Source organism: Motacilla alba, chromosome 8 (assembly GCF_015832195.1).
Source record: "Motacilla alba alba isolate MOTALB_02 chromosome 8, Motacilla_alba_V1.0_pri, whole genome shotgun sequence".
Classification (NCBI taxonomy): Eukaryota; Metazoa; Chordata; class Aves; order Passeriformes; family Motacillidae; genus Motacilla; species Motacilla alba.
The window spans coordinates 18,903,539-18,929,899 of record NC_052023.1 but is presented as its reverse complement, the minus strand read 5'-3'; the positions used below and the strand labels follow the sequence as shown (position 1 = coordinate 18,929,899).

At 37.9% G+C, this 26,361-nt stretch overlaps 2 protein-coding genes across 5 annotated transcripts in view; both read left to right on the top strand.

The window, feature by feature from the left end:
* The window catches only part of CDC14A (cell division cycle 14A), a 48,812-nt gene extending 31,114 nt beyond the window's left edge, over nt 1-17,698 (top strand). For 2 of the 4 annotated variants that reach the window (XM_038144207.1, XM_038144209.1), the window contains 8 exons: nt 451-681; nt 2,714-2,852; nt 3,730-3,886; nt 4,470-4,582; nt 5,162-5,209; nt 6,236-6,364; nt 7,258-7,576; nt 8,684-15,926. In XM_038144207.1, coding sequence (XP_038000135.1) covers nt 451-681; nt 2,714-2,852; nt 3,730-3,886; nt 4,470-4,582; nt 5,162-5,209; nt 6,236-6,364; nt 7,258-7,576; nt 8,684-8,770 — 1,223 coding nt within the window. In that variant the 3' untranslated portion in view covers nt 8,771-15,926. The other 2 variants (XM_038144208.1, XM_038144210.1) reach the window with 2 other exon arrangements.
* Nucleotides 17,699-17,815: 117 nt separating this feature from the next.
* GPR88 (G protein-coupled receptor 88) lies at nt 17,816-21,914 on the top strand. Its single transcript, XM_038144552.1, has one exon. The coding sequence runs from the start codon at nt 20,844-20,846 to the stop codon at nt 21,912-21,914; it is 1,071 nt and encodes a 356-aa protein (XP_038000480.1). The 5' UTR covers nt 17,816-20,843.
* Nucleotides 21,915-26,361: the final 4,447 nt, after the last annotated feature.

Below are 26,361 nucleotides of genomic sequence, written 5' to 3'. Positions count from 1 at the left end.
TTCTCTTGTCCATAATATAGATGAGCAATCTACTTTCCATAAAAAGAGTGTTTCCTCTTCAAGCATGCTTTTATGCTTTGATCTGCAGCTTGATTCTAGATACACAGCTGTTCTGAAATGCTGAATTCATACATGTCCCCAGATTTTTGTATAAATCCCCTTGCAGAGAAGAATGGGGGCTTAATGTGAGACAGTACAGTATTTCACATAGATTTTCTTTTAACTTTTTGCCTCCTAATACTTTTTTATTATAAAAGTGGTTTTAATGAGCATTTTTGGACAGTTTTTTTTTATATCACTTAACATGTCTATTCTAAATAAAGTATTAAAGCATTTTTAGTATTACTGTGTTTATTATTCAAAAAGTTTTCAGGTGCTATTTTGTTTAGTGGGATTTTGAACTTCATGAACCTAGGACATTAAATGATTGTGGCTTTATTTTTTTTATAGGTTATCCTCTTCATGCACCTGAAGCCTATTTTCCTTATTTCAAGAAGCATAACATCACAACAATCATAAGACTAAACAAAAAAATTTATGAGGCAAAACGCTTTACTGATGCTGGTTTTGAGCATTATGATCTGTTCTTCATCGATGGCAGCACACCAAGTGACAGTATAGTCCAGAGGTTCCTGAACATCTGTGAAAATGCTGATGGTGCCATTGCTGTACATTGTAAAGGTATGTGCACCTATTCATTTCTGACTGAAATTCAAAATAAGTATAAATCCATAGAGTGTATCCCAGAAATACAGCATTTAAGAACATTTTCAGATTGTGAGTAATAATGCTTTATGGTGCTTGACTAAATATATGCCAAATATTTATTTTCCTGTGTATATGTAGTCCTTACATCCTACACTGTTATTTGCAGGAACTGACAGTCTGTTGTTCATTGTTCTGTGGGGTTTTTTTAATAAGACTTGAAAACTTGAGATTTAGTTGATGCAGGTTTTCTTTTTTGCATTATGCTTTCACAGCATTATGATAATTGGCTAGGAAATGCAAAACACTAAAAGGTTTTCTTTGTGCTTTTTGACTGTTCTACATTTTTCTGTGGCGTATGAATTCCACATTTCAAGTTGATATTGAGTTATTGTGGTGCCAGCATTTCAAACCAGCCTAATTCAGCAAACCAGCCAGAACATGCACAAAACATGCTTAGTCAAGAGAGATTAACAAAGGCTTTTAGGGGTTCAGCTTGATTTATGTTTAGAGTTTTGTAAGGACATTGTGGAGACAAATGTCTTGCCTGATCAGAAGCAAGAATAGTATTATTCATCATTTTCCCATGAACAAAAAGATACATATCAAAGTTAAACAGGTTTATTTTCCAACAAGTTGTCACTGTTGCTAGAACCCAAAAGTACTGTCATTGATAAGCTGGGCATCTGGTACTTGGCTAAAGAAGAGTATAAACCATTGATCTACAGGAGGTTGTTAGTAAGTTGTTCTCCAGGCTCAGCTGCTAAAGGAATATAACATACTTGGTAGTGAGTTAGAGATGTGCTTTCTCCACTAAAGTATTTTTGGTCTTTTTTCTGACCATTTAGTAAGCAAATCAACAATCGTGTTCTTTTTAGTTTTTATACTACTCTAAATAATCCTCTATAGTCTTAAATCAACAGTTAACTCAGGCAGAGTTATATTGCAGAGATGTCCTGAGCACAGCTATTACTCTAGAAACTGCTTGTCTCAGATGAGATAGAACAGCTAATTGCAAAGGATTGTAATGGGAAGTTTGTACCTTAGCAGAATGTTGGAGGATAGAAATGAAATCAATACTTTGCCTTTTAAATGAGTCTTCAGAGCTGGTCCTCCAAGCTACAATTATGGACCCTCACTATGTGTGAACTTCTACCTTCCTCCTACCTAAATGATGTTCACTTTCAAAAAAGTCAGAGTTAGTGGTTAAATGTAAAGAGCTTGTAGTTGTATATAGAGTTGTCAGCAGAAATGTCTGGCTGCTTGGGGAGTTTCCATTTGGGTAGTTGTTGGTACATAAACAATAGCAGGCTTCTGTGAGACTGTAAATCACAAATACTGTATTTGTGGGAAATAAGCTTTAAATGGGGAAACATTTTACCTAGTACATGAGCTAGAAAGAGATTAATTCTCACTCTGTAGTTTGAGATTTTACTGATTGATTGTAAAAGCTAATTTCTCTGTGTCTCTGTTGTCCCCTTAAAAACAGGATTAGTTTGGGATTTGTTGGGCAATGGGTTAATTTTTTTAAGCTCTTGATATCTAAAATTATACACTGGCCAACAGTCATTGCTGTTTATACAGATAGCAGTGAATAGTTTTATGTGCTGGTTTCACAACAAAACTGATGCAAAAAGAAAAACCCAATGAGTTGCTCTCTGTTGAGATGTGATCTATTTGTACCCTGGGTTTTAGGTATTTGTGCTGTCCTCTCAAAGGTGCTTTGATTGTAGTTTTTTTACTGGTATCATAAATATGAAGTTGGTATCCAGCTTGATCATGGCTTTTTAAAAAATATTGGCCTTTTTTGAAACAAAGTTTGGAGTAGAATTTTTCAATTGAAATTGAATTATGTGATAAATGGGACACTGAATCAGAAATGATTTCTTCAAATACTGCTATGGTGAATAACATTGCATGGAAGTTTTCTTACATCCCATACTTTTATTTGATAATTCTGGAATGCTCATTCCTTCTTATGTGGTTGTTGATTCTTGTGTTTCTGTAGCTGGCCTGGGGAGGACAGGAACACTGATTGCCTGTTACATCATGAAGCACTACAAGTTCACACATGCTGAAGCCATTGCTTGGATAAGAATATGTCGCCCAGGCTCTATTATAGGACCCCAGCAACACTTCTTGGAAGAGTATGTATACATATATATGTACCTTCTTTGCTCCTCTCCATCCCTATCCATCTCTCACTGTTTATAGGATCTAATTTGTCTACTGACACTTGTTAAGTTATTGCCTGTTCAACAGATTTAAGGTTAGTTAATTGGGGATTGAAATCTGAGTTACTCAGAAGCAGACAGCTTCTCTGGAGTTCTATGCATTTTGTCCCCTTAGAGGGGCACAGGGCCTCAAGACTGAATGTTTCTGTTCTGGGGAATTTAGAGTTAGACGGATGTGTTGGAAGTGGACAGATGGGGACAAAAAATTAAATCAACAAATAGGATTTATTAAATATTAACATCAAAATAATAGTCTTTAAATACTTTATATACCATCTGTGGCACTTAAAATTAATCTTAAAATGGTATCATTTGTATGGTTTTACTTTGTTGTAACTAAAGATTAAATAAGTACTTGGTAGAAAGCTTATGATCTCCATCAGATTCCTCAGCATGATGCCTGAAACATTTCTCATTTGGAGCTAGTAGTTGTAGGCAAACAAATGTATGGTTTTAATACAGCTTCAGATTTGATCCTGACTGGAAATGAATGTTAGTGATGTAGACAGTAAGTTTAATGTCATAGTGGTTTCTGTGTTGTGCATTTATAATTGTGGTGGTTATGCTGATATATTTGAGTTGATGGCACGCTGACATTTACTTAGAGGCATTTTCACTTTGATGCGACAAAACATTTTAAGAAAATCCATTACAAATAGGAAAAAGAGGATTCATCACATGTAAATTTTTTCCAGATGAAGATGTACAGAAGATTCAAATGTTGGCAGTCTGTCTGTTTTTTTTATGTGTATGCAAATGTGTTGAATGGCTTTGGTTTTGTATCCTGAAGGAAGCAAGCGATGTTATGGCGGGAGGGAGATCTCATCCGATCAAAGCAGAAGCAGCGAGGAGTTGATGGAAACATTAACAGAGTTCTTTGTGGCTTAAATGACATTTCCATCAGTGACAGTCTGAACAAAGCACAAGACTTGGATCAATTCAAGGAGGTAAGTGTTCTTAGGAAAAATTTCAGACTGAAGCTGAGCTTTTAGTAACTAGCTATAGATAACTTCTAGGGTTTTTTAGGTCATAATTAGAACAAAGCTCCGTTTAATAAAAAAATCAAGTAACATTTAAAACTGTTACAGGTAATTTTTCAAGCTTCCAAAAGTTTGCATTATTTAAAGTCATTGTCTCAGGATTTTCAGTTGTTTTCTTGAGAATGAAGGAAAACAAAAAGTCAGCTTTCCTTCAGAAAACCAAAAATCTGCTTATTCCAAGTTTTTAACTAATACTAATGCAGGTGTGTATAAATGTCCAACAGACTTCTTGAAGTAAATAAGTGCCGGCATTAGGCTTGAGCGTTGTGAGCTTTGAAGTCAGGTTCTGCAAAAGCCCTGTGTAAGTGTGTTTGTACAGAGGCACATTTCATGTACCAGCACTATGCATGGCACTAGTGCCATGTCTGCAGAAGACCCTAGAGCAGCCTTCTGGGTTCTGATCTTTGTGAAGGGAGACACTCAGTGCTTTCAGACTATGCTGCTCCTAGGATTTGATAGAGTCCCTTGCTTGCATGCTTTTGTTTCCCAGAATGATTCTGAAGACAGAGATGTGGAAGCTGAGAATGGGATGACACAGGGAGATAAGCTGAATGCCTTAAAAAGTCGTCGACAGCCTTCTTCTGCTACGACTGGAGCTCTGAGGTAATTATACCAGTCTGAGGTAATTTGCAGTTTTAAATTCTGTCCATGCTATCAGATCTGTGTGGCAAGTACATGATCTTGCTGAAGGCAGTGGTACTACCTGTACCACCTTCTGTGGTGGAAACTTCTCCAGGTATGTATCTATTAGTTGCAGATTTGGTTTATTAATCTTTTTTCTTCTCTTCTTTTTTGCCCTCTGCCTCTCTGTTTAGGGATGCCTTGTTACTGTGTAGCTGTAAAAGATAATGTAAATAATACTTTAAAATTTTCTAATTTATATCTAGTATTTTAGAACTTACGACTTGAACAAAATCTTAATCAAACTTAGTTATCTTTCTATAATTACTTTTCTGTACTCCTTATAGAAATATAGAATTTTTCAGAACCAGTAAAGATGTGAACTTTGAAATTAAACCTGAAGTAACTTTCTGTTCTTTTACTGTAAATTAAAGCACTGATTGTCAATAATTCTAACTCTTATTTTTATATTTTAAGCCAACCTGAGACACACAGATATGGTTTGGAAGAGGGGAAAGGTTTTTTATCCTTGGATAAAGATTGCTGCTTTTGTTTCTTTAGGCTGCAAGACATGAAACTGTACACCAGGTCAATATCACAACCCTTCAGGTACTGACTTTAAAATTCTAGTTCTAAATGTATATCACTTGACTAGGGTCTTAATTTTCTGTGGTTTAGATAATTGCTAATCAATTGATGTGATCACTATTTCAAACTTCTGAGCATAGGCAGGTAACAAACCTTTATAAATACCTGCAAATTGCATGCCTTAAGCCCAGTGAATGTAAAATACAATATGTAAGACAAAATTTCTGTCATTATCAAGCATTCATACTGAAAAGAGCACATTTTTTTCAGTTTTGTGACCGGAATTACTGATTTGGATTTCTCTAGATGTCTAGCATTGGAAATGAATGTTTCACCCTTTCTTGGTGTGTAATTAAAGCTCCTCAATGTCATTTTCCTTCTGTGCTTATAGTTGGAGCTCTGTACTCAAGTTTTTTCATCCTTTAAGGTCTGATTGTTGTATCCTCTGATCTAGGACTAGAGAAAATTAATTTTTTAATTAATTAATGTGGACAGCTGTAATAGTAACAATTTGAGTAGTCCAGTGTAACATACATACAGCTCATTATCAACACATGAAGGATTTAGTCATTAAGAATCCCATCCTAGAAGGAGCTTCATGTTCTGTGCAACTTTGTGAAAATTTTCATTTGGAAATGATGCTGACCTCATGAAAGCTACAATTTTGGGTTTTTCTATTCATACTTACTCTATATGCTCAAAAAGTACTCTTAATGAAGTTTGCATTTAGATTTCTAAAATTTATGATAAAACTTACAATAATTCTATTAAAATGGACACTTGGCCTTCATAAATTATCAAGGTGAAAAGTAGTTTGTAACTTTTTAATAAGGTGCAGCAGGGGAAATACTTGGAGTGGATATCTGAAAAGTTTTCTTAAAAAATATGTTTAAGCAGGCAAACTTGAATTTTTCCTGTTGAATTCTGAGACTTGAGAATTCTCACGTTTTAAAATACCAATCTATGTACTGATAGATTATATGTGTTGGAGATGTATATTTTAATTATAAAATCTTGCTTCTCACTGGAACTCTTCACTCTTTTTAGACTGAGTACTTCAGGTAGCACGGACGGATCCATATCTCCTCTGAAGGCCTCCAGAGTGATGGCAGTCACTTCACCATCTGCAGAAAGAATAAGCAGACTTTCCATGTCTTCAGGCTCTAACCTTAAAAGGTTTTTTTCTTCTTCTCATTTTGGTACAAATGCTTGCAGTATCATACTGTGGTTGTCAGCACATCTGCAGCCTATGAAGTGCTTGCTCTTCTTGGCTATAAGAAGACTTAAATTTACTTACAGTGATTTGCTGTTCCACTAGCCAAACTTTAGTTGCCTACAGACTTAAAAAACAAACAAAACACAAAATCTGTCCTACTGGTCTGAGAGTTTTTATACAGATTGTGCCATCAGAAATAGTACTGTCTTGTTCAAGTGGGTTGTCAAGGTTTCTTTCACTTATCTCAGTTTATAGATGTTTTGTAGATATTCCCACTAGTCTATATACTATTACTCTCAGAATATGGAGTGGTAATTAATTTTTTTATGAACCCTTGATTTATTACTATTTAGCTCCATTATAACTATTGTCCTAAGTAATTATATATATAAAATGACACTCAGAATGATTGGTGCATTTTTAATAAATATGTGCACAAATATTTACCTGAACAGAGTAACTAGCTTGAGGTATTTCAGGACACGCTCTTTCTAGTCTCAAATTTTGTCATATTACTCCTTGGTTACATGAAGGCTTGTATCACAAAACTGATAGCAAGAAACAGAGGAGGAGTTCTTAAACTGTTCCAAGTACACAAACTACACTGCCTAAACCTTTTAACACCATCTCCTGCATGCATGAGGGTTTGACAGAGGTGAAAGCTGGTCATGGGGCAGTGCTTGAATAAGCAAAACTTGGAAAGTCCTCACAAAGAATTCTGCTTTTTGTTACTTAGGAGCTAGAAACGGTCTGTGTTATTCACCTAATGTCTTCTGAATTGTCTGTTACATTTTTGTGTTTATCTCTACATACCTTGTGAATATTTTTTTCCCTGCATGTGTTTTCCATTCAGCGTTTCCATAAACTCCAGACTAGCCAGTTCTCTAGGGAACCTGTATGCTGCTTCAGATGGTGATGAGAGCAAAATGACATCATCGTCCCCTAGGACAGGTTTTTCTGTAAGCCATATCTCCAGTCACCTGAATGGCAGCTTGCAGCTGCCACACAGAAAAAACCATGAACTGAACAACAACTTATACAACAGAAACAGCAGTAGTGGCAACAACCTGAGCAGCCCAAGCAGTTTTCACAGCGCCGTGACAGATGATTATGCACCAGCCTTCCTTTATGGGCCTTACAGCTCCTCCAGCACCATACCAGAGGCCATTCCTGTAAGTCATAGTCACAACAGCACTTTCAGGCAGCTCACTGATGCTTTTCTTCCTTGCTTCTGTGAGCAAAACTGTTGCAAAAAAAATCTTAACTCAGCATCATTCTCCAGCTTCCTCTAATGTTTCTGAACAGCACCTTTGTCTGTTAACTATCATTTCAGCTGCTTTTCTTCCCATCTGTTCTAAGCATCTGTTACATGGAAGCTTCATGTAAATTGTGCCTGAACTTCACAACTTTTCTGATAACTTTTTTTATGGACCTTCTTACCCTTTAGATTTTATTTCAAATTATCCATAACACAGTCTGTAAGTTATTTGTCTTCATCTTTGTGCAGTAACAGATTTTAAGAAGCCTTTGTATGTATCTTAGTAAACAGAAGGTAGAACATCCTTAAAGATAAGGCTTATTTGAACAGTTAGTGCTCTTGACTTGAAACCTACTCCTTTTCTAACACCAAATGTGGACAGTATTATAAGCAAGATAGTTCTAATGGTCTCACATTGCAGCTTTTATTCCTCAACAACTTTGCTACCTTGGGCTTATTTTGTGCTCTTTTTCTGTGTAAAAGAGTCTGTATAAAGAGGATGTACAGATAAACTAATGCAACTTGAAAGTGTTTCTATACGAAATGTAGAGAAGAGAGACTAGAGAAGCTTCAGTTATGAAATCAGAAACAGCTTCATCTATGTTAGGGAAAAATAATCATATCTACTACTGTAAATCTAAAACCAATTTAAAATACCTGATTTCCAAGGATTTGATAGCCTACTGATTATAAAAAATAGTACACTGTTTTTAATAGATTTTGCCTATGATTAAGGGAGCCTGTCAGCCTCTCTCTACTAGTTCTGACACTTAGGATTTTTTTTTTTACTGGGTGGAAATAAAATTGGCTTTGTTTAAAATTAACTTCAGAGTATTGCACATCGCTCTTCTGTTTCCTTACCACTGATAAAGTGTTTCATATAAAGCAAGTTCTGGTGTTATACCTGCTAGTGGTTTTGGGTGTGGTGAGTCTGTCTTAAAACAGCTAATAACATACATTGCATGTAACTAGGATATCCTGCCAAAGGTCATTCATGGGCTGTGTTCTTTTCTTCCTGCAGAAGTGGAGGACCTACCCTCTTGTTAGCAGCTCGGTTGTGGCACCACTCACAGTTCAGAAGCCACATCTCTGTAGCTTGGGAGTATGAATTGCTATTTCTGAGGATAGATGACAGTAGGAAATAAAATCTCATTGTTCCATTGTGGAATTAAATTGCATGTGTGACTGAAATGTAATCTGTATAAACAGAACATTGAAGTTAGTTGAGGGAACGTGATTCTGTATTCTCTAACTCGGTGAGTTCTTCCTTCTGTGTTAGAATCTGCTTAACTAAAGCAGCTCTTCAGAATTCTTGATGCTTTAAGATTCCTTGTTGAGAAAAAAAAAAAGCTTCTTATCCACTACAGTTTATCTGGAAATAAATGCCAATATTCCACGATCTTAGAATCACTGTTCCACACTGAGTTTGAAATTGAGTTTAAGCTTCACTTGAAACAGCAGCAGAAACTTGTTTGGAGGGGAGGTCTTGAATGTTGCCACACCTTCACCACTTAAATTTGACTCTGTTTTTCCCTGATACATGGGATTGTAATAAACTATATATAATTCAGATTCTTCAAGTGAGATATAGAAACTGTAACAGTTCTTCTATGATGGAACGAGTTCTAGAACAAGAGGACTGTTCTTGTTTAACTAATTTGGTTTAATTTCTTCAGGCATAGAGAGGAAGAGAGAGGTGAAAAGGTATATATCAAGCCAGGAAGGAATATCTGTTTGAGATACATTGATGAGTCTTTCATTTGTTGATACATTCCGATTGCTCTGGAAAGTCATCCTTTTTAGGTGTTCCCAGTCTTCAATCCAATATGCTTACAAAAATTCAGTCCTTGGGAGTTCAGTCCTCTGCTCCTGTTGAGTATACTGGAACTAAAAGTCAGTGTACCACCAGTGGGTGAGAGCAATCACTCATCTGAATAAAAAGTGGTAAATTGGCTGATTTTTAAGTGTCTCACTGTCAATACTGTCTCATATTTAACGTATTGAACACTAATTCTTTCAGCCCATTCCCATTCTTTTCAGTTGTTTGTTTTGTAAATTATATGCTGTTAGCAGCATTTTTAGAGGGTTTTTCCATATTTTACTTACAGCTACATATTGTGCATAAAGCATATGCATGTAAACTTACATGCAGCATCCTAAGGGGAAGAAACTCCTAGTAATTGTAATGTGACTTAGTCATGAAAATAAGCTGACATCATTCACAATGGCCAGAATTTACAAGGGTACCAAATGATAATGTAAAGCATTACAGAAAGAGTAAGCCTATTTTCCTCAAGCAGTTTTAAAGGTTGAATGTAAATATAACATCTTAGAAGCTAAGAACTGTCACCTCCTTTGGAGAGATTTGCTGTAACTTAATGCTACATATGATTTTTTACATTGAAAGTCAAATTAGTGGGTTTGTTCCATGAGCATAGGACAGGAAATTAAGTGTTGGTGACACTTTGGGTTTCTTTTGTGTCTAGATAGTTACAGAATTGTAGGATAGTGCTGTGGTTCTCTGTAACCTCATAAACCCTTGAGGTGCAGCATAGTTGGCATTGACACAAAAATTCCCCAAATCTCATGTGGGGAGTGGGGGTGGTTTACAATGTAACTTCCAGAATTGTAGCATGCCTTTCTTTATTAGACAAGGATGACTTAGGAAAAGGGAGAAAAACCAGGAATGTTGATTCCTGTGTAGTTTGAGGAAGAAGAAAGGAGCAACTTGTGAACAGGTGAAATAGCCATGTTGACAGCAGAGAGGTTATTACAGCTCTGTGCAGTGAAGAAGGAAATTAAGTGTTGTCTCTCTGCAGTAGAACTATTAAGTGTCTTAAACCATTCATTTAAATGAAATATCTTAGGCATAGTGTAAAGTTTTAGGTTGAATGGAAAGCATTTTTAAAGAAAAAACCTTTCTAAAATACACCATTCTCCTGTTACAAGAACATCTTTAATTTTCTTTCTACCTATCTTAGTGACTTAATAATGCATGGAAGGCTATAAGGGATATAAAGGATATAACCTTTGAATAATTCTTGGCTTGATTTTGCCTGCTCTTGAGGAGTAGAGGTTACACAGTCAAATGCAGCAAGATCTTTAAACAAGATTCTATCTCCAGTCTTCTCTGAAGAGTGAGGTGAGCTAAAAATACTCTATTTTATTCTGTGCTGTGATGTGAGAAGCAGCATTTCTTAGAAAGAGTCATGCCATGCAGAGTCTACATAGCAAAGTGCAAGTTTCTGATTTACCTGTGAAGTAATATTTTTTCAATATAATAATGGGTAAAAAGTGTTCCTGTTTGTAATGTATTTCAGATATGAAAACATGTATTTTCTGATTAATGCATTTGTTCTAAATGTACCCTGTAGCCCTGTACCCTGTAGCCTCAGTCACAGAGGAGTGCACTAAATTGTTACCCATTTTATGCACAATTGACTGAGTGCAGTCACTGTGATGTCCTGGGGTTTAAGACAAGAGAAGGTTTTTCAGTTATTTAATCTCCTAATGCTTTCTGTCTGGTAGTGAGCAGCTCACTGGCAAATATACAGATGGTTATTTTGAGGGCTACATATTTTTTCTGAAAGATTAGTCCCACTGATTGAACAGTCATGCTTAAAACTATTTCACTTTTAACCTGAAACTTTCTGTATCTCTTTATTATGTCAGTGTTGTAGCCCTTTGTCTTATTTTCTTGTTGTGGAGTTATCTCATGCTACTTATCTCAGCTTATTAAAAGAAAATCAAGTTAACACTTTTGGAAAGTGTTAAAATTCTTTCATTTTTTTCAATCATTCTGGTCCAGAAAGGTGCTGTGCAGTGCTATCCTGCTTATAACTACATAGCTTCTTTTATTTTCTTTGACTGTAATGCACTGGGAGCTGAGGGGGAGGGGGCAAAGAAAAAGAGTTGTTGCCATTGATGATGGTGACTTCCATTTATTTTATTTGAGTCCTGTGTCCTGCATTCCTGGAGGGATTTTTGGTTTGATTTGGGATTTTTTTTCATGTGGAACTCTGTCAAAAAGCATCATCTTTTTTATTTTTAGTTGATTGGTTGGGGTTTTTTTTCTCCTTCCCCTCCCCTCCTCTTCTGGGACAAATTAACCCATCAAGGAAGATTGGTTTTTCCTTACAACTTCAGCCCCTGACATGCAGCTGTTTTGCTTTTGGTGGCACTTACCAGTGGTCTGAAGCTCATCAGCAAAATATGGAGTAGCATCAAACTACCAGTTCTGGCAGAATTCTTTTAAAAACAGAATTCTGTTTAATCATTTCCACTTCACTGCTTTAGATGCCGAAATTACTTGAAGTCGTGACAGCCCAGCCTAGGCTTGTTGCAGTGTTTGTGTTCTTTCTAATTGGAGCACATCAGGTGATGTACCTGACAGAAGTCTATTACATGTCCTGGTGCTATGTTTATTCATTTGGCTCATCAAAGGACTCTTAAATGATACTAATTAATTCCCTTTCTCTTAATTGCCAAGAATCTCCCTTCCCTGAATTAGATATCAAGCTAACCAGCTGTAATAATGCAGTAATTTTATTTTAGAAAATCACCTTATCACTCTTCCTTATCTATCTTTGGTAAAATGAGTGGTTCAGGAGCATTTTGAGATGGCTAGCACAGCAGTTTTTCAGTTCTAGTTTATGTTCACTAAACTCATTAGTGAGTTTTTCCTGCAGTATGGAAGAGAAAGGTTATTCACTGATCTTTTTTTTCCCCAGTGTTTTGCAATGAAACAGCATTAATACTGCTGTTGCACATTCCACTTAACAGAAAGAAAGAATAAAAAATAAGTGTGACTGCAACTATTGTTGTCTGACATGTATTTTTCTCTAATGGTATTTGTCCTTCATCAGTGCAAGCTTATAATCCACTTTATTGTGTTTATGCTGGTGAACTAGTAGAAAAGCTTGATTTTTCAAAGAAAAAAAAAGAAAACTTGCTGTTCCAGTAAATAGAATAAATATTTTATTTTACAAAGTGTGTGTTTTGATTAAACAGAATGTCTCACAATAACATTTGCAAAATTACTCTCTTCAACTATAATCACACTTAAGGTACTGCTGTAAGATTTTTTTCTTTGTTCTTACAATAATTCTAAATCCAAATATCACTCTTTAAAATGTATTTTTATTGGAGAATATGTAACTGGGTAGTTTTAAGATGAGTCACCTTTTGCTTCTATAGCTGTCATGGAAACTGGCAAGATGGAAACATTGCCAAAAAATTGAGATGTGTTGGCAGTGTTTTAAAATTCACATACATCATCTTTACCTGTAACACGGTTTTTCTTAATAAGAACTTAGAATTAATGGAGATAGGACAGGCTTTGCAAAAACCAAGCACTAGTGCATCTCGCTGATGTGTAAATGGAGCAGACCCACGGCCATCGTATGTGTGTACATTTTCTCTAATGCATCGTGAGTTAGTTTAGGGGCTCTTGTGCATTCACAGTGGTTCTTGCCTGCAGCAACACTCCTATTGCAGCAGTGTTTTGGGAGAGTTGATGCACAATTCCGAAAACTTAAGTTACGTTTTTGCAATTATCTGGGGAGAGGGCATGTTTAAATCTAACAAATAGGCCTGAATGCTGTGGGGTTATTCTGTCCTGAAACAGAGTTCAAATTCGGGCTGGCTTGGTCCTGCAGTCCCACATCAGCAAATACAGTTCTCGTGTCTCAGTGGATTTGGTGCTGATTTTCTCTCCCAGGAAGCTTTCTGTGCCTCCTCTTGAAGAAAACTGAAAGCAATTTAGGCAGTTGTTTCAGCATAAACTTCATTAGATATCCTTAACTGTAGTGAAACAATCTAATTCTTAGTTCTCTGTTTAAATGTCTGTTACTTGGGTATAAAATGGCGAGCTTGACATGGCATAGGACCATTGTAGGAATACACATTGAGATTTCTTCTCCATTACCTGATTTTATACTCTCATCTTGGCAATTCAGCAGTCAATTTTCTTTGGTTTTCTCCTCTTATATTTTTAACTCGATTTTGTTTAATAATATTTAGTATTTAGTATAATAATATTTTATTAAATCCAGAAAATTACTTGTAAAAATGGATTTTTTTTTAAATTAAGCTTTCAGAAGCATAGGGCATACTTTGAGTCATGGCAAATGTAAATTTTAAAATAGAAAACTCCTCAAAAGATTTAAAAGAAAAACGGGCAAAAAACCCACAATTACAGGCTTTGAAACTTTACAGTCAATCTCTTTAGACATGTGAAGAGATTTGAACACAAATGACTTTTCTGAAAATGCAGAAAAATCAAAACAACAAGCCTCTCCTGCTATATTTAAATTTTTCAAACTCAAATGTGAGTCTGTATACTTTCCAATAGCTCAGTTGTTACAGGTATCACCATGTTTTTAGTGATAGAAATTTATTTGAAGTCACATAGATTAATCTGAAGAAAAATACTATTTAGGTTTAACTATTTCCCTGTATTCAGAAAAGATTTTGAGACATTAGGATGAAATCATAGGGATGCGAAGTAGAGTTATGATGAGGGTAGGAACACACTGAAAAACATATTTCTCTATTTGAAAGTAAATTAACTGTGCCTACCCAACTGTAAGGAAAATTGCCAAAACATGCTATCCTGTTTCCAAACAATGTACGCTGCTGGATATTTGGGGGTTTTTAATGTGTTTTCTTGAAGGTTTTTTTCCCATATTTTTTGTAACTTGGATGGCTAACAATTTTAAGAATATCAGTTTAAACTTCATAATCTTTAATTTGTGGTTTGCTCCTTTCATTGAAATCATGATGTAGAATTCCTGATTACTGCTGTCTGCTGAGTGAAGGGCTTGTGTTCTCAGTTCTTTGCAACTAACACTTGCTGGTTTTAAGGGTGTAAAGTGCTTTCTGGTCATCTTTCATCTGTCCAAGCTTAAAGTCATCTATTACTGTCCATACAACACATGAGAGCATACAACCACACTTTATGCTTTTTAAAAATGTTTGTTAAGCAGCTTTACTTGGGATTCTGTTTTGATGGATCCATTTCAAATACTGCACTAATTAAGTGTAACCATCTTTTCAGTTGTTAAAATGCACTTCTGAAAATGAGAAGCCTTTGAGGATCATTAAGAGAGAAGTTTCAAGTGCTCATTAATGAAGGGCTATTCCTTCTGCCTTGCTCTTACTAAAACCAGACCTTTTTAAGCCAGTGGTATTCAAATCTATATGCTGACAGCACTTTTTCTACCTAGGAAAGAATATCCAGATGGTCTCAAATTTTCAAGATATGAAAATGCACTTAAAAGACAACTTTGAAAATATACACTGAGATGTAAAATATAGGGGGAAAGTAGTTTTGTGATATTAGTTAGAGTTATAAAGCTATATATATGCACTGTACTGTTTCATTATGGGTGCCAAAGAGCATTTTCTGTGATAACTAATTAGCAATAGTAGGAAAATGGAAGGGAAGACTGTGAGGGTCTAGTCTGTCTTAGGAGTCATGTTGGTCTCCAGTAGTTCTCTCGAATTCTGAAGAATTGATACAGTTTTAAAATATGTTTGGGGGTTCTACTTGCTCTTTATTTATAACCATACTAATCTGGGACAGCTCATCACTGTACAAGACTTACATTCATCAGAATAACTTCTTAAACACATCTGTATAGGGGCTAATAAAATGACTGGATACTGTCTAAGCTGATTAACTTTTATTAAAACTTTAGACTTGAGTAGAAACAGAAATGTAAATAAATACAGTAGAGCAGGTCATTATTTTCTCTTAATTATACTGACTTCTTACCAATCCAGGTGAACCATTTGCAGTGCTTCATTTTCATCTGGTTTTGGTAGTCATAAACAAACTTATGCATCTGTGTAATTACTGATGTAGCCTTTTTCCTCAATAATGAACATAAATAACATCATGTGTTTCCTATATCATTATCTGAATCCACATCTAAAGTAAGCTGACTTTCACAGTAGCAGTTGGATTCTCGTTCAGTATAAATGGAAAAAATTCAATTACAGTAGCAGTGGTATTTTAAAGGACTTGTAACACTTTTGTTAAGATTCTCAAGAAACTGGTTTGGAAAAATAAGTGTAGATACAGCAAAGTTGATTTTAATTTCTTTTATTTTATTCATCTTTACCTATGTAGAGATTCAGGCCCCCACCAACTCTGTTTGTTTATTTTTCTCTTTTCTGTTCTTCCTCTACTCTTAAAGTGAAGAATACATGTTATATATAAATAAAACCTCTCCAGTGAGTTTTAATCAGTTTTTCTTCTCTGCACAGTCCCTTCAGTCTGGGTATGTTCAGTACTAAAGCCTTGCTGCTTTGGTGAAACCTGCTGAGCTCTTCAAGTCAATGTCCTTCATGATGGAGAAGAACTGAGGAAAAGAAGCTGCTCATTAAAAGGGGGAACCTTCAATACAAGATGTATTAATTCCTTAACTCCAAGAGGAGACTTCTTAACAGGCAGAAATTTATTGTTAATGACTACTGCAGATGCACTGAAGTTGAATTTATGGAAATTACTACCCCATGTTATATACAAATCTAAATTTTTTTATGTTGAGACAGCTTGAATATATTTCTAATGAGTTTCATTAAGACATTTATTAACTTGTGTACAGTGTTAAAATATGTATTAAGAGAATATTTTGGTAAACTATATATAAAAATTATGTAAAAACTAGTATATATTTTAATTTAGGGTCTACTTTGCTACAAAAATGTGTATTTTAAAGAATTTGTACATGTTTATCAAAGATATAATTTTTTATGAACAGGAGATTTTTCTTCTTTTGTGGGTCCATCATTATTGCTTAGAGCCTAATGTAATTTACTTTTTTACTAATTGGTCTTCTGGTAATTTGATGGAAGTCTCTAGCGAGAGATTTGTTATTACAGTATCAACTAAAAGCAGTTGATACATAGTCTGCTTTCCACTTCTGGCTGCTAATGTTTCTTAAGGAAACACAATGAAAGAAAAATAAAGGGAAAATATTTGTTGAGATGTGATGTAATTACATCTTCTACTGCAACAACAAAGTAATTTATGTGATGACTCAATTGTACAATTAACGCTCATTCAATTTCTTAAAGGATTTATGTTTTGTTTTCAATGTAGAGTGTTAACTTTTGCTATGCAATATATACTGCAAAAATGAAGGCAGACCAAACTGAAGTTGGTAAAAATGTACAATGAATTTGGTAGCACTGCATACTCGCATGCTTTTAACCTGCATTTGGCAGTATTGTACAATTTCCTTAGCAACATACAGTATATGTTGGTCCTATATTACATTTTTATCTATCAATTGGATGCTTTGTAACCCTGTACATTTGTTGTTAAGCATATGGCTGAGGTAGCCTCCTGTTTCATGGAAGATGCTCTTTACTCTGTGGAACACACAGCTCAGATGCGATTAGGAACGAGGCTTAGGATGAAATGGTGTTACAGGGAGGTGCTAAAGATCATGTGTAAAATTTTCAGAACTAACAAGTGCATAGGAGGGAAAAGAATGTAAGCAACTGTGAGGATTTTATTTGCCCCTCGTGTACAAGACAAAAACAAAACAGATTTGTTACCTGTTTGTTTTACCAATAGCTGCAGAAATTTGAAAATAAAACTTAGCTGCCAGTCTTTGTTCCTGAAGACCTGTGAATACCCTGCATTTGCTTTACAACTGAAGTTAAGTGCTGCATCATTTTGTAAAAGATGAGATCACAAATTGCTATGGAAAGTTGTACTGAAAGTGTTCAAAAGCAATACCGAGAGCAGCTATAAAAATCAAAATCACTGAATAAAATTTACATGCAATACTGTACATTTTTGCAAGTGTGTATATGTAACATATCCAAAGTAGCATGTATGTGTGTATATGTATACAATCTACTGTATATGATTTATAGATTAATAAGGTAATTCTACCTCTCATAAAGAATTTTCTCATTTACTTTGTTATAAATAGTTTTCCTTAATAAAATAATGATTAATTTTGAAATGTAGATATATATATATATATAGCTAATTGATAATAAAATGCCTGTATAAGCCAGCTGCCTTGTTTCTTGGTTTTTTTTCCTAGATCTTTTGATGATTTGATCTCTAACTGAAGATAATTTTTCAAAGTCGCTTTCTTTCCTGTAAACCATGTAATGTACTTAAAAGTAGGATAACATTGCAAAAGGCCATTAGCAAGATAGATACCTCTTTTAACAATCTCTCTAAACCTTCTTGTTTATGTTTGTCTGTTGTATAATGCCAGGTATTTAATCATTATGATGATGGCATTATATTTCAAAATACAGCGATTTCAAAGCCGTGTCTGAACTGAGGAATCCTTTCTGGGTGAGGCCCCTTGTTACAGGTGTAATATACCTTGACTTTTTTGCATATGCAGCAGGTCTCTTAGTCCCACCAACAGCAGGTTCTTTGTGCATAAGAATCTAAACAATTTAGCTTTCTTTAGCTTTTTGCCCTTCCTTCAATTTAAAACTAATCAGAAATGGTTCTAACATTTGTTTAACCCTGTTGCTGATTTTGAGCTAATTTATTGCATTACATGATTATTTATCTATTATTTATTAGCCTGTCAGCCTCTCTTGCAATAGACGGGGACAGTGTGTAACTGTTACACAGCCACTCTAAAGGAATGGGAAAGCTGGGAATAGAGAGGATGCTTTCCAAGTTGCCTAAATTCTGGTGATAGTCTGACCTAAAAAATCTAAAGGCTTCTGCCACTGCATTTGGATGAATAATGGATGGTGATTTGGATGTGCAAAGTAAACAATATTCAGGAAGAACAGCTAATTAAAAGGTTTCTAGTACATAGGAATCAACCTCTCCCTTGGCCTTTTCCTAGACTTTTATTGATTTCTAGACTTCAATTGATTAAATGAAATACATAAATACCAGTTTATGTACAACTCTTTTTTTATTCATAAATAAGTCAGTATTCTGCAACAATCAACTTCTTAACAACAACAACAAAAAAATGCAACAGTGAAAGGTCAGGAAGGTTTTTTAGAACCTTGTAGCTTTTAAGAAATAGCCTGAAATTTATTTTATACCCTGTGTTCACTTATCCTTGAACTTTACCATTTCTGTTCCTTCAAATATGAATATATCTGGTTCTGGGAGAACAAGTTGTATTGCACAAGATCTCTAAAAACATGAATGGATGGATCAAATAAATCTAAAGGTCTCTACTGGGCATAATATTCTGTGGCTAACATGAAACAGTTAATCATCATAATCTCTTTTTAAAGTATGCTTGATGAAGCTTTTCAGTTAGGGAGGTATTTCTTGTTACAAATTCAGAGACTATTTTTCAATTACAGTACTGCAGAAAGAGGAGGATTTCAGTTTCTATAATAACTGTTCTTTACTGACAACTAAACAATGAAAGGCCTCAAAAGGTTTGACACTTGATTAGATCTACACTGTGAAGTGCAGCAGGCAAAAAAAATGGTAATTAAGGGCCTGATCAAGTAAATCACTGAGGTATGTCTTTAACCTTAAGCACATGAGCCATCAAATTAATTAAAAGGGAACATAGATACTCATGTTTGTAACAAATCCACCTTTGGATCAATATTTCTGTCAATTGTTAACATGAGCCTTTTTTATCAAATAAAAGATGTGCTGTATTGCAACATCCATTAACCCGCAGAGTTTAACTTTTTAAACTTGAAAATATGTATATTGCAACTATAACTACCTCTTAATACATTATTTTGGCATTGCTGTTTGTTAGCATCAGGAGTTTAACAGTATCTAAAAATGCCTTATGAAGGTCTCTGGTACAGATAATGCCTTACAAGCTGTGATTGCTTGCTTTTGTAGCCTATACCTAACCTACCTGCAAAAGCAGCTTTGTTCTTAAGCTCATCACAAAATTAACCAGCATTCTGTATCTGAAAACCTTTCCAAAGTAAATGCAAGTTCTTTTACTTATTAATTTTAATTTTATTATTATTTCTTTCTTATTAAGTCTTGTCCAGGTTAAAGACAGTTACCATTTTGCCCGTGTTTGAGTAAAGCAGGGTAGAGTTCCTGGGGGAATCCCATGACTAATTATTCTCCATCTGGGAATGGACTGTTAATGCCTATTCTTCAATCAGTTTTTAGTCCACTATGGGAGCTGTTAGTCACCTCTCCAGGAACTAATTTTGGAGCGAGACCGTTTCAAATACTACACAGATCCTGTGTTATCTGTGTGCCCACCAACACCAGTGTTCACCTCTGGCAGGGTGGCAATGCAGGATTTCCTGTGGGTTGAGACAGGCTAAGGTTATGAAGAGATGTAAAATGTTCAGATTGAGAACCGGCTTCCTCAAGTAAGTAAGACAGTACTTATTTGGATTGGTCTATTTATTGTGTTTGAAAGATTTCATTTGGAAAGTATATTGTTATTATAGACCAGTTCTAAAATTAACTAAAATTGCAGAAGCATACTGAGCTTACTCTTAACCAAAAAAAGATCAGGAAAAAATCTGTTAAAAACTGAGTATCCAGCAGAAAGATTTCTACAGTTAATGGACCGTATTTCAGACAGAAGTGACTGATACTGGTTTAAAACCTTGCTTCAAATGAAAGTTGTGTAAATGGGTTAGACCCAGAAGACTGGTAAGGCAGAGAGAAAAGAGTCAGACTGTGTAGTTGGAGTATTTCTGGAGCATGATAGGGTTTGGCTTTTTTTTTTTTTTTTTCTTCTTGATTTAACAAGTTGAAAATCTGCTGAATAATTCATGAAGAGTGGAAGGGCTGAATCTTCCTGGAATGATATACACTGTACGTACTGTGGCACAGGAGAAACTGCAAAGCTTTGTATCAGTTGCTGCCGTTTCTGCTGCTGATTGCAAGGTGCTGCTGCTTTTGCTGTTTTCACAGCTACAGAAACCTCAGTCGTGCTCTGGTCTGCCAACAGCCATTTGCCTCCCTATGGACCCACCTTCACCAGCTACAATCAGTGGACTCTCTTGCTGCCTACCTGCCTTGGACACTGCTGGTTTTTGGATCCTTACTGCAAACAGCATTTTCTGGACCTTACAGCTTGCATGACTGAAACCTGCCTTAGAGTCCTTCAGCTGCACAGCCTGCCGTGTGCTTGGTGAGGACTCCGGCAGCAGAACTTCTGACCCAGACAAGGATGGGATTTACAGGGCAAAGTCAAAACTGAGCTGCATTCAGCGAGATGCCCAACGCCTCTTCCTGGAGTGCTAGCTCGCCTCTGCTGCTGCTCTGGGAGGACTCCTCCGGGACCCGCATCTTTCTGTCCTTGCTCTACGCAGTCTTAGCTATCTCAGGGACTTTATCCAATGTGATGGTCATCTATTTAGTCTTCTCCTTCAAGAAGCTGCAGACAACCAGCAATGCCTTCATCGTGAACGGCTGCGCGGCAGACCTCAGCGTGTGCGCCCTGTGGATGCCCCAGGAGGCTGTGCTGGGGCTGCTGCCCCCCAATTCCTCCTCCCTTCGCTCGGCAGAGTACCGGCTGCTCCGAGGGGGGCTCCTGGGCCTCGGCCTCACCGTCTCCCTGGCCTCGCACCTGCTGGTGGCTTTCAACAGGTACGTGCTCATCACCAAGCTGCCCAGCGTGTACCAGGCCCTCTACCAGCGGAGACACACGGGCTGCATGATCGGGCTCTCCTGGGCCCTCGCCCTGCTCCCGGTCCCGCTGCTGCCCGGGCTCTGGACCCTGGGCTCAGCCCAGTCGGACGGCAGCTCTCGCTACACCGCCCTGCTCCTCGCCCTGGCCGTGCTGGGCCAGACAGCGCTGCTGCTCCACTGCTACCTCGGCATCGTGCGGCGGGTGCGGGGCAGCGCCAAGCGGGTCAGCGTCCTCAACTTCCACCTGCTGCACCAGCTGCCCTTCCCCGCCGCGCCGCCGCCGCCTCGCCGCGCCCAGCGTCGCCTCAGCAGCGTCTCCGTCCTGCTGCTCTGCTGCGTGTTCCTGCTGGGCACCCAGCCCCTGGTCTGGGTGAGCCTCCTGGGCTTCTTCCTGCGCCCGGCGCCGCCGGCGCTGCAGGCCGCCAGCTGGCTGCTGCTCTGCTCGCTCTCGGCCCTCAACCCGCTGCTTTACACGTGGCGCAGCGAGGAGTTCCGCCGGGCGGCCCGCTCTGTCCTGCCCCGCGGCGAGGGCCCGGCCGCCGCCCCGCGCCCCGCGGCCGCCGCCGCGGGCCCCACCGGTGCCCCGCCCTGCCCGCAGCTGCCGCGGCGCCGGGGCACGGGGAGCGGCGCCAGCGCCGCGGCCGCGCCGCGCTGAGGGCCCGGGGCAGCGCCGGGACCCCGGCGGCCGCGCGCGGGAACGGGCGCTGCCCCTCAGGCCGCTCCGCCACCCCCGCCGGCGGCCACCGCCCCAACCCCCGCCCCGGTAGCACTTCTGCCTCTCCTGTTGCTCCTTTGTGACCCCACGCACTTCTTGCCCGCTCCCCCTTCCACCGCACGGCCAGGCAGCGCCGGGTGCTTTCCCGAGGCACCGGGACGGACACTGGGGCGGGATCTCCCGCCCGCCCCCTCAGCCCCGCTCCCGGCACGGCTGCTGTCCGCCCCCAGGAACCGGCCAGGACTCCAGCCAAAGCAGTGGATTTAGGAATCTGGGATAAGCGGTAAATATGGCAACGCACGTAACTGTTGTTATGCTCTAAAGATTTCAGTATGAGACAGGCACCTAGACAGCTCTTTCTGAGACATATGCAAGTTTGTTTTTATAAAATCGATGTAATTCTTTCAGCATTTAAAGTAGTTCTTTGAAGTGAGCTCCCTGAACACAAGGTTCGTTTGTGCAGAACTGGCAGGTGTCTCGTTGCACACACACGCACACAGACACCGGGAGCTGCTTCCTTTCCCCCAGCATACCTGATCTCTGTGCTCCATGCAAGACCCTCCTTCAGCTTTCTCTGGCAAACTTCAGGATGATGCTGTCTGTGGAAACTGTTAAAAACAAAAACATATGCACCTTTGTGGTGATCTGGTTTGGATATTTTGTTTTGAAAGCTTTCTAAGGCCCGTTTTAGCAAAGGTCTCTGTCTATGGGCACTCGATAAAATACAATGCAATATGAAGGCTGATGTTGTCCATCTAACCTTGTCACCTGTTCAGTTACCAGTTTGTTGTATTTTTCTTAAATGTATTATTGCAGAAGTATGATTTCGCAGCCTCTGCCAGATACAAAATAACAGATTCTGTGTGGCATTTGGAAAGGAGACAGCTCCTCGCACCAAAACTGTGGGGGTGAGTCTGCAGGCCCATTCGTCCCAGGAGTGGTCTTAAAATCCTTGTATTTCCTTCTCTGTTGCTTGACTTCCTCCTTCCTCTTTTCCAACGCAGTCGCTGTTGTTCTCATGGTGATGATACTTAGTGCTGATGATACTTGTGCCTTCTGGCACAAACATCTGCAGGAAGGTAGTTGTTTTCTAAATCCGTGGGCATCCACAAGCAGTATCACCTAAGCTGTGCTGTCTCCAGAAGAATGGACCCATGGGAACATAGGAAACTTTGTCAAAACAAGAGTTTTTTGCATTGGGTGACACAAACTTAGATCTCTCATGAGGATAAATTAATGATGGGATAATAACAAGGAAAGACACACATAGGTAATAATATAAAAGGCCCTTTGGCCATATTTTATAATGCCCCACACACTTTGCTTGCTTTACTTGCTGAGTTTGAGTTTCCACAGAAAATGCTTTAAGAGAAAGGAAATAATTTAATTTTTTTTTCACAAGACTGACCTGTTAGGTGATACAATGATGTATCTAAAAGTCCCATACCAATATTTTGTTTCCTGGCCTAAAAAAATCTCCATAATCACAGAAGAGATGCTTGTTAAGGTCAGGATTTGAAAAACACAAAGAATGAAGGCCTCAAAAGGATTATTTTTTTTTAATTGACATCCAGAAAATGTATGAACATCTTGGAAACAGCTTTTGCCACTTGCAAGCACCTGTAGGAAAGTAAAATAAGTTTTCTTGAGTCTGAGTTTTACAGAATGCTTCTTCCTTCATCTTGGAGACAGTGTTCCTCTGAGCGATGGCACCAGAAAGATGCAGAGAGCCAGCAAGGAAATATTGAACATATAAGATATGCAAGATTGATTTTATTAACACTGTGCACATATCTTGGAGAGTGAAGGAGCCACTATATCCTTGTTGTAATAGCTCATCCTAATTGCAGTGGCTGTGCTTTAGCTGTCTTTGTGTAGCAAACGGAGAAGGAAAACTGCTTCGACCTCATCTATCCCAATACTGGAAAATATGCTGGTTCACTTCCAAAATAAAGTTCAACCAAGGGTTGAACCTGAGGGTAAGACCCTGTTCAACTACGAAATAATCCTTACTCTGGAACCCACAGAACAATGCATGTTGCATCTCCCACCATGGCTAAAGGAACTCAAGACACTTGGTAAAGTTCATTACTGGGCCCATAAGCAAAAAAAAAAAAAAAAAAAATCAAACTCTAAAGTAAAAAATTAGACAATGCCTCTCCCCTGTTTTTGGCTATGGAACACCTTAGTCTGGAATTAAAGCAATAACATTTTTCCAAATTCAATGTCCAAACCATCAGATAACTGGAACTTCCGGGCTTCTTCCCTTGTAAAATAGCATGCAAGTTAAATCTGAAATGCCTGTATTTTATATAGACAACCTTTAAAATGCAAACATGTATAAAAATGCTATGATGTACAAAACTCTAGACAGCTATCCTTATGCTATGCATCAATTCCAGAAAACACCTGGAAATCCCTTGGAAAGTTTGATGTAATTACATCTGACTGTAAATCTTTGACTGTTTTAATATACTCAGGTGACCTAAATAACATTACGCAGAAAAAAAAAATAATTTAAAGTAATTAAGAGTATTTGTCTCAAGATCAGTTTCTCTGAGAAATTACTGCTCTGAAAAGCCCTCTATGCCTTGTTCTACAGCCATAATCTTTGTATTTCCACTTGTAAATACTCCATGGTAAATTGCAATGAAAGCTCGGCTTGGCTCAAGTTCTCCTGGCTCTGTGGCACTGCTTCTTGGTTAAGGAAATGGATTTCATTCTCAGTTTCTGTCATTCTGTGCTTTAATTTACAGATTATTTATATGTGTCCTCTGCTAGTTTAATGGTGACTTTTCTTCTATGTGAATTCCTGTCATGCTCAAACAACTAATTTACAGACACAAGGGATATGTTGCCAATTGTCCTTTAAAATGTCTCAACCAAGCACTCTTTCAAGAGGTGGAAATGAAGATGATGGAAAATCCTGTCAGCAATTCAAATGAGGTTTGCTTGAACTGAGTTGCTCCTTTCCTCTGGTGTTGTGCCAAGCAAGTTGTCTGAGCATGGCCTGAAGCTGCCCTTCCTAGACTGGCTGGCACTGACATGTGTTAGCTGGCTTCACGTGCTTTAGATGGGAGGTGAGAGCTCATTAAAGCATTGAATTTATGATGCAGTAGTGCAGATCAGCCACAATGTTCATGTGCAATAGTTGCCTATTCCTTTGCTATTTTCTCAGGGCTTCTGGGAACAAGAGCAGGTAGGAGTTGGTAATAGTCTGGATGAATTGTGGTCAGTTTGCACTGGATGTGCTTGAAAAGTGCCATTTGGTGTATTCTGGCCCCGATAAATCTGCCACTCAGTTTGTGAATTGTGCATGCAGAAATACGTTTGGGAGCTGCTTTTTGAAAGTAAAATTGTGATGCCTCAAAATAATGCCCCAAGGCATGGGTTATTTGTGAAAATTGCTTGTAGAGGTTGTTCCTGAAGTTAGAGTTTGGGTTCAATCTTTTGAAGTCACCCTTAATTCAAATTAAATATGAAAAAGCCATAGAACTGCTTTGTGGAATTAGGTACCTACAGCAATATGAGTCTCCACCAAAACTGGGCAATCATTGTCCTCAAAATAGGTGTGTAAAAAAGTACAGGCAGCAAGGTGAAGCTGCGAAATTATGACAAGGGGAGATGAAGAAGGCAGGACAGGGGCACTAACAGTTTGATCCTGAAAAACAACACAGAAAAATATCTGAAAGCCAGAATAGGTCTGGGATTATGATAAAAGTAACCATCTCAGATTCTTTGGTTCTTTGTATGTGAGGAAATACAATTCTATGCTTTTCTTAATAAATAAAAACATGCACTTCTATTCTCAATTTCTTCCTTTAACAAAGCATTCCATACACCAGCAAATTTTCTTTAAACTCTGAAATCAAAAAAGGTATGAGTTGCATCAGCAGTCTTGTGGAGACTGCATTCAACAGCAGTGCTGGACTGACAAGCAGAGATAACATCTTAGCTAACCTCCAGATTCAGTCAGCCATAAGCACATTGTGAACCTTTTTTTCCTAACTAGCAAGTTGATGCTATTTTTAAAAAAAAAACCCACATACAGATTATTTTCAAATGAAGACATTTAAGTGTAGCATTTCATTAAAGAAAAAAGTGACAACATATACTTTAGCTTTCTATTTAATCTTAAATCACATAACTAGATTATTGCAATATTCTTTAAATTCAGAAGTCCCTTTCTCGAATGGCAGCGAAAATAGCTTTCCTCGTGACTGTTTAACTTCTAAGAAAGCTACTTTTTTTTGCTCTTTTATGTCAATCCTTCCCATGCACTGTCATCATTTTACCAGGGTAATAGTCTATTTTCTTTCCTTCTCTTTCCCTTTCTTCAGTATCTCCTGTAATTTTCTTCACTAAGGGAAAAGTTCTTGATTCTGCT

Bases quoted from the DNA above. Each gene is read 5' to 3' on its own strand.
- GPR88 (XM_038144552.1), top strand. From the start codon at position 20,844: ATGCCCAACGCCTCTTCCTGGAGTGCTAGCTCGCCTCTGCTGCTGCTC.